The sequence below is a fragment of the Arachis ipaensis genome, chromosome B03 (genome assembly GCF_000816755.2).
Source record: "Arachis ipaensis cultivar K30076 chromosome B03, Araip1.1, whole genome shotgun sequence".
Classification (NCBI taxonomy): domain Eukaryota; kingdom Viridiplantae; phylum Streptophyta; class Magnoliopsida; order Fabales; family Fabaceae; genus Arachis; species Arachis ipaensis.
Window position 1 is genome coordinate 27,793,173 of NC_029787.2, and position 11,372 is coordinate 27,804,544.

Here is an 11,372-nt window from a genome sequence, read left to right on the forward strand (position 1 = left end):
GGAGTGAAGGATGGAAAAAGGAGTATGCTGTACCCACACGAGTATGCTGTACCCACACGAAAACTAAATGAGAATTCGGCATCATTATGGCACAAGCGCCTAGGATACATCTCTAAACAAAGAATTTAGAGGCTCGTGTCGGATGGAATTCTTGGACCCCTAAATTTGACGGACTTTGAAGTCTGCATTGAGTGCATAAAGGGGAAAAAGACAAACGAAAGGAAATTAGGTGCTGAGAGAGCTAAATATGTCTTAAAACTGATACATACCGATATATGTGGCCCATTCCCTACTGTCTCTTGGAATGGACAACGGTACTTTATTACGTTCATAGATGATTACTCTCGTTATGGGTATCTATATTTAATTCATGAAAAGTGTCAAGTCTTGGATGTTTTCAAGTCTTTCAAAGTTGAAGTTGAACTTCAACTTGGAAAGAAAATTAAAGCTGTCAAATCTGATCGTGGTGGTGAATACTACGGAAGATATGACGGTTCAGGTGAGCAACGTCCTGGGCCTTTTGCTCTTTTTCTAGAGGAGTGTGGTATTGTTCCACAATACACCATGCCAGGCAAACCTAGCATTAATGGTGTTGCAGAGCGAAGGAACCGAACTCTTAAGAACATGGTGAGAAGTATGATTAGTCATTCTTCCTTGCATGAATTACTCTGGGGAGAAGCCTTAAAGACTGCAGTGTACATCCTTAATAGGGTGTCAAGCAAAGCAGTTAACAAAACCCCATATGAAATTTGGACCGGGAAAAGGCCCAGTATAAAGTATTTGCATATTTGGGGATGTCCAGCTAAGGTGCGACTTTATAGGCCGCATGAAATAAAATTGAACCCAAGGATAATTAGTTGCTACTTTGTTGGTTACGCTGAGTGTTCACGGGGGTACAAGTTTTACAATCCTGCATCAAGGTCTATTTTGAAACGGAAAATGCGAGATTTCTTGAGAATGTTGAGTTTGGGGGGAAGAAAATATTAGGAATGTTACTTTTGATGAGGATTCTGTAACTGACAATGATCTGGTCTTTGTATCTATTATTGTTCAAGACACAGTTATAGTACAAGAGCACAATGAGAGTCCTACTGTAGATCTAGTTACAGTACAAGAGAACAATGAGAATATTATTGTTGCTCAAGATACTGCTACAGCACAGGAAAATAATGAGAATCCTCCTCAATCTCAATCCATACAGTAAGCTCAACAACTTCAAGAAGTGTCATTAAAGAGATCCAATAGAGAAAGGAGAAAATCTATCTATGGTCTCAAACAAGCTTCCCGTTAATGGTATCACAAGTTTAATTAAGTCATTACCTCATGGTTTTGAGGTAAATATTATAGATGAATGTGTATACCGCAAGTTCAGTGGGAGTAAATACTTTTTTTTTTGTCTTATATGTTTGATGACATTCTACTTGCTAGCAACGATATAGGCTTGTTGCATGAAACTAAGAAATTTCTATCGAACAAATTCGAAATGAAAGATCTTTGTGATGCCTCTTTTATATTAGGATCGAGATACTAAGAGATCGCTCTCAAGGTATTCTTAGATTATCACAAAAGAACTATATCGAAAAGATTTTAAGTAGATATGGCATGAAAAGTTGTAGACCAATGGACACACCCGTAGCTAAAGGAGACAAGTTCAGTCTCAAGCAATGCCCTAAAAATGATCTTGAGAGGACAACAATGCATGATAAACCTTATGCATTAGCACTAGGGAGCTTAATGTATGCTCAAGTCTGCACATGTCCCGATATATCATTTATATTGGGAGTGTTAAGTAGATACTTGAGCAATCCGGATATAGATCATTGGATAGCTGTTAAACGCGTAATGCGTTGTTTAAAGAGAACAAAGGATTACATGCTTATTTATCAGAGATCAGAAATTTGGAGATCATTAGGTACTCTGATTCCGATTTCATAGCATATGGTTGCGAAACTTTGTCACTAAGCTTCATATAGTAGATGACATTGAAAGGCCATTAAAGATATTCTGTGACAATAAGTCAGCAGTACTATACTCCAATAACAATAAGAGCTTGACAAAATCGAAGCATACAGACATCAAGTTCTTAGTTGTCAAGGAGAAAGTTTAAGAAAAACAGATTTCCATAGGACATATAGGAACAGAGTATATGCTAGCAGACCCATTATCAAGGGATTGATCCATAAAGTCTTTCATGAGCATACTGCTCGGATGGGTGTCAATATTTGTGATGCCTTGGTTTAGTGGGAGTTTATCTTATGCTATATGTCCTATGACAGATATTGAATTATTTTTCTGCAGAATTAAGTTGATGGTTTTATATTAATTGTAATAACAAATTATGCTATTTCAAATTAAATGACTTATATAATGATGATCTCATTTATTGTTTTAAATGCTAATTGAATAAGTCATTATTACTTTTGATTTTGAATTAAATGAGAATAAAACCGGATATTATCTTTTGTTCCTTAGATAATTATCTTTTTGGATTTTAGATATATTATCTTTTGGGTTTTAGATACTATTTTATTTGGACTTAAGGGTTTAATGGGTGCCATGCTCAAATATAAATAGACCTTCAGGGTTTCGGTCCCCAATATACCAAAGCTGCCTTTGTTACTCTTTCCCCATCAAAAGAGTTGCAGTTCAGCCTCCTAGGAATACAGAAGGTTTTGATTGAGGAAGATCGAAAGAACCACAAGATCCAAATTCTTCCATCAATATCTAACTTTTATGAGTAAAGGTACGCTTCCGCATTATGTTATATTTTTGGTGATTCAATATGGATGATCTGTGTTATTGAAAATTAAATTTATTCCAACAGTTTTATGATATATAATTTTACAAATATTAGATAGCACCTTAAAAAATTCAAAATAATATAAAATTAAAAGTATGCATCGGAGATGCTCTAATAGTACTGAGTACTTAGTGTATTAGATATATCTCCGAAACAGTCTGCTTCATTAGGCTAACTTTGTTCATTTTCCATTCTGTAGAAATATAGAGGTCAACATATTTCCCAAGGTTAGTTGAATGCCCCTAATTTCAGGTCCGTTATGGCCTTGTGGCTTGAACCCTAATGTTTCTTTTCTGCTTTAAGTGTTTTGTTTTTAGCAGGTTTTTCTTTAAGCTATCAAATCCTTGGATAAAGTGTTGTCATTTTACATTTTTGAATTTCCATTGTGATGCCGCATTGGAAATTTATAACTGTAGGATTATCCTCTTTTTTCTACATGATTCATGCATATTATTCCTGGCTGAGTCGCTTTATGCATCTTTAAGGATAAACAAAATTCATATCCTTATAATTTAGATAGAGCTTGATTCAAAATTTGAGTTATTTAGGTAGGTTGAGTTATCCAGTTTTAAAACATGCTCAATAAGCTTCAAACGGATGATGGGGTATCCAAAATTGAAAGTTTTAAGTATTGTCTTCATTGAAAACAAACGTGTGTTGATAGTGGAAGAGTTGAACAACGGCTAATATAGCATCAACTCAAATACACTAAACTAAGCAATGAAGCAATTCAGTGCAAAAACTATGCAGAGTGATTCATAAAAATGCCTGTCAAAAGTGATTTTAACATGGAAAGAATATGAGATCATGTATGATGCATGATTACAGGTATCTTGCTATTTTCTTGCCTTCATATTCTATCTTGCCTCTAATATTGTGATGGAAGTTTCATTGGGCGAGAGCAGTGTGCATTTTGTCAATAAAGCATCTCCTTCACTTGTAACATCTCCTTCAGAATAAAAACCAGGAATCCTTGGCTTTGGCAATAATTTCTCACCATTTAACATTAGAACCACAGATGATATATCTGGCCTATCTTGAGGTTTTTGTTGCACACATAACAGGGCCACGTGTATGCATCGAATCACTTCAAAAGGCGTGCATCCTTCGCGTAACACTTCATCCAACAGTTCCAACTGTCTTCCTTCTGTCCATAATTTCCATGCCTATAATTGTAGTAATCCCTTAATGAGTTTGAAGCAATTCAGATTTCACTAACTGACTATGAAGCGAAGCCACTATACTTACATGTCCGAGAAGATTATGACAGTGCTCGGGATCTGAAAATTCTCTATTCTTCTGTTCACTTATTATCTCTAGAACTATCACACCAAAACTAAAGACATCTGATTTCATTGAGAAATGTCCACGCACAGCATATTCAGGAGACATGTAACCACTAAAAGCAAAATATTCTCAAGGTTAATAACAAAAGATAATACAATCCCATAAACCTTGGAAAGAAAGTTAACTTACTATGTCCCGGCCACCTTGTTTGTGTTTGCCCCCACTTGATCTCCTAGGATAGTACGAGCCAATCCAAAGTCCGATATTTTTGGTTCCATATTTGCATCTAATAAGATATTGCTAGTTTTTAGATCTCTATGAATAATCCTCAGCCTAGAGTCTTGATGAAGATAAAGAAGTCCTCGTGCAATGCCACCAATAATGTTGAAACGTGTAAGCCAATCTAGCAACTTCCTTTTATTTTCATCTGCCCAAATTATATGTGTGTTTTGTTTAGTACTACTATGAAGGCTATGGATAACAAAGAAAAAGATTTTCAGATATGCTTCATTTTAAAGAAATTTCATACCAAAAATAAAGTGATCCAAGCTTTTGTTAGGCATGTATTCATAGATCAACATTACTTTTTCTTCTTGAATGCAACAACCAAGAAGCTTCACGAGGTTTCGGTGTTGAAGTTTGGCAATCAATAGAATTTCATTTCTGAATTCCTCCATCCCTTGTACAGACCTTTCTGAAAGCATTTTAACAGCTAACTCTTGCCCATTTGTTAGTGTGCCCTGGAATTCATGTTATGCTTTTCTCAGAAAAATATCAAAAGCTAAGTAAAAGTTTTGATCAAACATTTTATATTACCTTATACACTGGTCCAAAGCCTCCTTCTCCTAGCTTGTTACTGCTTGAGAAGTTGTCAGTGGCTTTGGCTAAGACAGACAGATCAAAATTTGGTAGACCAATGTCTTCCTTCCTCAGTATATTTTCATAATGCTTCCTGTAAATTATTCTTAACAACCCTGGGTGAACGAATGATAAAAGTTGATAAGAATTATGAACCTGATGAATTCATTCTTAATACATATTTTTCTGGGTGACTAACTACTGCCAAAATAAAATTTAGTCAAATTACCTTGTCTTCTGTGTATCATTATGCTGACACAAGTTATGAATCCAAATAAAATCACACCAACTATGATTTCTACCAACTTCTTCATTTTACTTAGACCATTATCTGCAAGATTTGATAGAAGCAAAGCATAGTTACTCACCACACTATACATGAGTTCAGTCGAAACTATAATCAGTGACCAATTTCTCTAGACTGAGGGAGTATGTAGACGAAGTAATGCATTTAGAATAGCATAGCGTGTACCGGAGGAAACTACAAAACATACACTTAAAAGATTTAAGAACTATAAACATAACTCAAAAGATTAAAACACTAACAAATAGTATTAGTTTGATGAAAAAGACAACCAACATTACTCTTTTTATCCCATAAGAGATAAATGACTTGTGTATCTGATCTAATTTATTGTGAAATCGTTTGGACTTTATTTATTAAAAAGTACAGATAAAAAAGTAATGCAAAATTTGATCTTTAGACCTATTTTCCATTTTTTCTAGTTTTCGACTATTTGGATAGAAATAAAATGGCAGAAAATATTTACTTGTAAAATTACTAATTTTAATGATAGAATAATTTTATTTTTCTAAGTATACTTACAAAAGAAAATTGCATTGAAATTTGATTTTAGGAACCTTTTGAGTTTTGAGAGTATATCTTTCATATTTGATCATTTTTGTCAAATATTTTTTTAGATTTTTTTCCCATTATATCTTTTATTTTTTTTCTTTTCGTAATTTTCAAGTAGTGTATTTTCTGCTGTTTATTCTTGGTACTAGTAGAGAAAAACCAAAATGAAATCAGGAAACTAAAAGTATATTAAGTTAACTGGCATGAAAAAATAATATTTTCTACTTAACCGTAAGAAAATCTTGTACCTCTACATACCAAGGAACTATAGCTCAAATGACATAGTCTTTTCATCCTTACCTAGAGGTTCGAATTCGAGTCTCACTCTTAACTTTCGAAAAAAAAAAAATTCTTGTACCTCTACATATTAGTTTCAATGGCTAGATATACTAAAATATTCAGAACTAACCTTGGAAATTTTCCAAGCCTTTTTTTATCTTCAACTAGAATAATAACAATTATAGACAAATATAACTAAGAAAATAGTTTAAAGATTACCGAGTTGAGAAGCAGGGACCTTGATGTAAAGGTCTTGTCCCCATTGAGAAAACGTCCTCGTGTCAACCAGAGCTCCAAACCAGAGTAGACAACCGGTTCCTCCTCTGCGAATGTCTAAATTGGCATACGCCGTACAAGAACAGTTTTCCAGACACTTCTTCCGACATTCATCAAGGTTCATGGCCTTGCTAAACCACGACGAAGACGTGTCTGGCACTTTCATGTTTGTGTACTTAAAGAAGCCATGTGTGTTATTATCACAATCCAATTCAGTCCTTGAAACACAACCATTAGACCAATATGACATATTCCACTGTTCTGGAAACTTGGGAACAAATCCTTTAAGACATTCACATGTAGGAGAATTACCATTCATATTGCACACAGAATAAACACCACACAAGGCATAATTTTCGCATTCATCTTCCTCCCCGGTGGAGATGACTTTTCGGCTATTCGATTGACTCGTCCAAGCAGAAAGCTCTCCATGGCCCGAAGATGTAACTTTATAAATCCAGGTAACTGATCTATCGACGGTTTTAAATACTAGATACACTTCTTTATCATTCATGATGAACTCTACTCTAATATTTTGTTTCAGTTGCTGAGATGAATATCCACTAAAACTTTCTCCATTCCATGACCCTATTCTAAACCTTTTTTCAGAACCTTTATACTTAAAAAGTTGTGGATATCCCGTACAGTCAATCTTTAATGAATATTCTCCCTTGCTTGGATCATCCTTACTTCTCCAAGAAGAAAGAAATATTTCTTGACCTGTCATTAAGTTCCATCCAAGCTTCATGCCCTGCATGGTAAGCGTATCGCCAGGGTAGTTGAAACTCTGCCAGAGAAACTGATTGTTGTTTGAATCTTTAACTCCATTCTTCACCACAAGATTCCCTGTCTCCAGAAGCTGTGCTGTTGGATTAATAACAGCTTCGCTTGGCACATTAGAAGACCAAACAGGGCTGCTGCTGTTTGTGCCGTTGATGAGAATCAGAAGGATCACAAGAACTCCTTCATTGTTGATGGTCAAGATTCCTGAATTGTTCTTGATTGGTGATTCGCGGTTGGCCACCCACACAACTGCTTTTGGGAACACATTCCTGTACCATATACCAAGATATCGATTTGTAGAAGTTCCAGGGCTGAAGAAACCAAGCTCAAATGTTCCATCACGGGAAAGCAAAGTCTCGCCGTCACGGACAAAGTGACGCGGCGTCAATATATGTTGTGAAGTGGAGAGTTTAACAAAAGAGATAACAAAGAGCCAAACAAACAGCATTCTGTATTTCTGTGAGTTTCCCTCTACTTCTCAAATAAACTACAATTTTTTTCTAGAAGTAGCTTGGACCTTCTTAATTGCATAAGCAATATGATATGCTTACTATTCTTTCCCACTGTTGAGAACAGCTGTGCGAGACGATTATGCTGCAGTAGTAGCAGAAGAAGAAGGATGTTTGAAAGAATAAGAACAGTGAGAGAACAAAAAAAAGAAAAAGAAAAGATGTGTCCGAAAGATATAGGTTGATTGAGGTAATAAAATCGTATACGTTGATTTATTTATTGGTAGTCATTTGTGGTAAGCAAAAGACTTTTGAAGGCAAGGACCATTGTAGCAAAGAAAGAGGGTGCTTAATTATTGAAGCGGATGACACCAAAAACATTGACCAATCTACCAAAATAAAACATTGGAATTTTAATATTATCGAAATATAATTTTTGCAGTTTGAATATGAAAATGTAATTTTTTAAAAATTTATGTAAACCGTTGATGGAGATCCACAATTTCTAAATACATATAATTCGTAGATGGGGTTCCACGGTTTACGTTCAAAATTTATTTACATAAAAAATCGTAGTAGGGGTTCCACGATTTTTGTTGATAGCGTTCAGCCGTTTATATTCTACTATAAATACGCGGAAGGAGTGCAGCAGATTATTCATTTCGAGACACTTCCAAGTCGTTAGAAAGAGAAACTGACGTTCTAGAGAGAGGAGAAGGAGGAAAAGTGTAGTGATTCGAATTTTTCTTAGGCCAGGATCATGGCAGATGAACGCAGTCTTTACAGTCTCAACGGCGTTGCGCACATAGCCGGCAGCATCAACGAAGAGGTAAGCCAGCTATCTTTTATTTATTGTATTTCATATAACAGAGAAATGTAGCATTTGGTATTTTGTTGTTAGAACGCATAATTTAGGATTAGGATTTTGAAGTTAGGAGATAGGTTCAAATGTTTAAGTAGAATGATGTTCCTCTTATATTTGAGACATAAGGTTCAAATTGTAGTGTTGTTATTTAAGCATTCATATTTGGAAACTAAACTTTGAAATTTGAACTTTTAAACAATTAAGTTTAAATTCAAGTATTATAGTCTTGATTGTTAAGATTTTGAAACCTTAAAGAGTAACTTTTGTAAGTTGAACCTACTGGTTATATTTGCATTCTTAAATTTAAAAATTATAAGTTTTGGTATTTTAGCTTTCTTAAACCTAAAATTTAGATTATATAATGTTACATTTAGTATTTGCTTATGTTGAATTAAAGATTTGAGTCTCATATTACAGCCTTATTAATTTGAACTTAGAATGGTTGTTAGTGATGCAATCTCACTTGGTTTTGGTTATTTCTCTCACATGTTACAGCCTAGTAGGTGCATCACTAGTGTCCGGAGGCAACAGAACATGCCTCTGCATGACAGGATCATACCCTATCTAGAGAGGGCAGGTCTGTATCACCTGCGAGGCTCAATACGAGGTGGTTCTGGTTAGATGAGCCCCTCGTCAGTGCATTCATTGAGAGGTGGCGTCCTGAGACACACACCTTCACATGCCATTCGGAGAGTGCACCATCACGTTGCAAGATATCGCATACCAGCTAGGGTTGCCTGTGGATGGTTTACCTGTATCCGGGTGCCTTACAGATTTCGAGAAGCTGATGGAGGATGGCAGACCCGCTTGGGAGTGGTTTGAGGAACTCTTTGGCGAGCTTCCCCCGCCGAATAAGGTGACGCAGTTTACGGTCCACTTCACCTGGTTCCAACGTGGCAACTCGGCATATGACTCCTCCCAATCCCCGTATATCTGTGTAACTGCCTTCTGTTTTGTCATCCACACCTTCCTATAACTAGGCCTGAATCCATAGGTTGCCTCCGTAGCTTCTTGCAACACCTTTATCATAACTGCTGCATCCACCCTAACCAATGGAAAGATTCTCGCACAAATGACATGGTGATCAAGCTGTCGGTGGTCGCTCGAAATCGAAGTAGCCAAGCAAGTGTGAGGTTCGTTGTACCATCTAACCTCCCAATTATCCTTACGCTGCCGAAGTGTGATGCGAATCAACCACGTGCAGCCATTCCCAAACTCCTTGCATCTCCCATGAAACTTCAGATGATCTGACTCCATCACCCGATACTGAACTCCACGACGGATGCTATAATCCTTAACACTCAACACAGCTTCCTCCTTAGTCTGGAAAGATTGGCCAATCTGAAAATCTCCAGAAGGATTTCCCTTGTGTAACCCCTGGCTTCCTGAGGTGGGATCTATGTTCGGCTGCTGTCCGATTGCTTCCAAGTTCAAGGTCGAGAAATGTGGCGGTTGTTGGCCTGAACCAGAACTGGATGGCCCCCGACGTGTTGTGGTGTGCTGGGAGTATCCTCCTTACTGTCTCCCAATATGTGATCTGGCTCATCGTCTGGATCATCCTCTCACATCGCATTCTCAACATGATCCGGCTCATCCTCACCAAAAAGTGCAGGAATCAAACCAGGTGACCTGGCTGCCGCTGGTGGAACAGATGGAGGTTCTGCCAAAGGACCACCAGCTGCAACTACAAGAATCGAAGTTGATGCACCCCCACTGTCATCGACTGAGGATTCGGCGCTGATGCACCAGAACTGTAAAAACAATCTTCCAACTAGGCATACAGCTTGTGTATTCTCACCTCCGAAAAACTGCGCCGACAAGGAAACAAAACATGCATGTCTTCGTCCGACCCTATCACAAATGTTTCATACTGCACCCTAGTTGAAACAACGGCAATCGAAATTTTGTAAAACACCTTCTTCACCCACTTGGACCCACACAACCCTGCCTTTTGCAATATGCTCGTCTTTAGTTCTGACAAAGTATTTGTCGAATGGATAAAAACACTTACCGGTTCTTTGTCAGTGAACTTAACCCCGTGCCTTTTTCAATTTCTTTTGAAACAAATGAAACTCGACACATGAGAGTGGAGCATAAAACAGACAGATACAAAAGCAAATCTAAACACAAGGTTAACAATCCTATGTCATCTCCGGCATTGCCATCAACGACTAGGACCAAAAAACTCTCCTCACTCGTTTGTGAAGATGTGAAAATGACTCTCTACATCACACTACTTCCCCTTGATGGGTATTTATAGGCGAAATAGGTCAAAGGCATAAACCGCTGAACTGCCGCGGTTTATGTCTAATTGCACACTCCACAGAAACCGCGGGACCCCTACCGCGGTTTCTGGCCAAAATTGTTTTAATGTAAACCACTGAAGGGGTGTAGCAGTTTACGTATAATTGGAATCCGTGGGACTCCTTTCACAGTTTACATAGATTTTTAGAAAGTTGTATTTTGGTATCCATTTTGCAAAAGTTGTATTCGGTAATATTGAAACTCAAATGTTTTATTTTGGTAAATTGCCCAAAAACATTAAAGATGGAATCCCCCAACCAAGCATCTATTTATATTGAGTCCTGCTAGGGAGTCAATGGTTTATTTGTACAATGTGTCCCCATATCCCCATAATATTCAGAATAAACATCTGAGCACTAGGGATAATAAATATCTCATGTCATAAAACCATTCCTCCCAATAACTTAAGCTAATTTTGAGATTCACCAAGAATCAAACTCTTGACTTTTTGGATCTAGAGTTCTAATACCATGTCATGATACCACTCATCCCAAAAGCTTACACTGATGGAAAGAGATAACACTAATGTTTATATCTCTAATAATTTTTAAACCTCCATTGTACGCATTGTATAAATATTCTATTGGCTCCCCATATTTTCCCATTTATATTAAA

The 11,372-nt window shown here is 36.9% G+C and overlaps 1 protein-coding gene across 2 annotated transcripts; it reads right to left on the reverse strand.

Annotated features, from left to right (window-relative positions):
• Positions 3,473 to 7,911, reverse strand: LOC107632807 (G-type lectin S-receptor-like serine/threonine-protein kinase At4g27290). 2 transcript variants are annotated; one of them, XM_016336458.2, is made up of 7 exons: positions 6,300 to 7,906; positions 5,175 to 5,276; positions 4,904 to 5,061; positions 4,617 to 4,827; positions 4,277 to 4,514; positions 4,049 to 4,199; positions 3,473 to 3,966 (listed from the first exon to the last, which is right to left on the reverse strand). In XM_016336458.2, exons 1-7 carry the CDS (start codon positions 7,585 to 7,587, stop codon positions 3,658 to 3,660), a joined length of 2,457 nt encoding a protein of 818 aa, XP_016191944.1. In that variant the 5' UTR covers positions 7,588 to 7,906; the 3' UTR covers positions 3,473 to 3,657. The 2 variants fall into 2 exon arrangements, 1 of the variants encoding a protein (XP_016191944.1); XR_002359087.1 differs by having other exon boundaries at positions 3,922 to 3,966; positions 4,049 to 4,146; positions 6,300 to 7,911.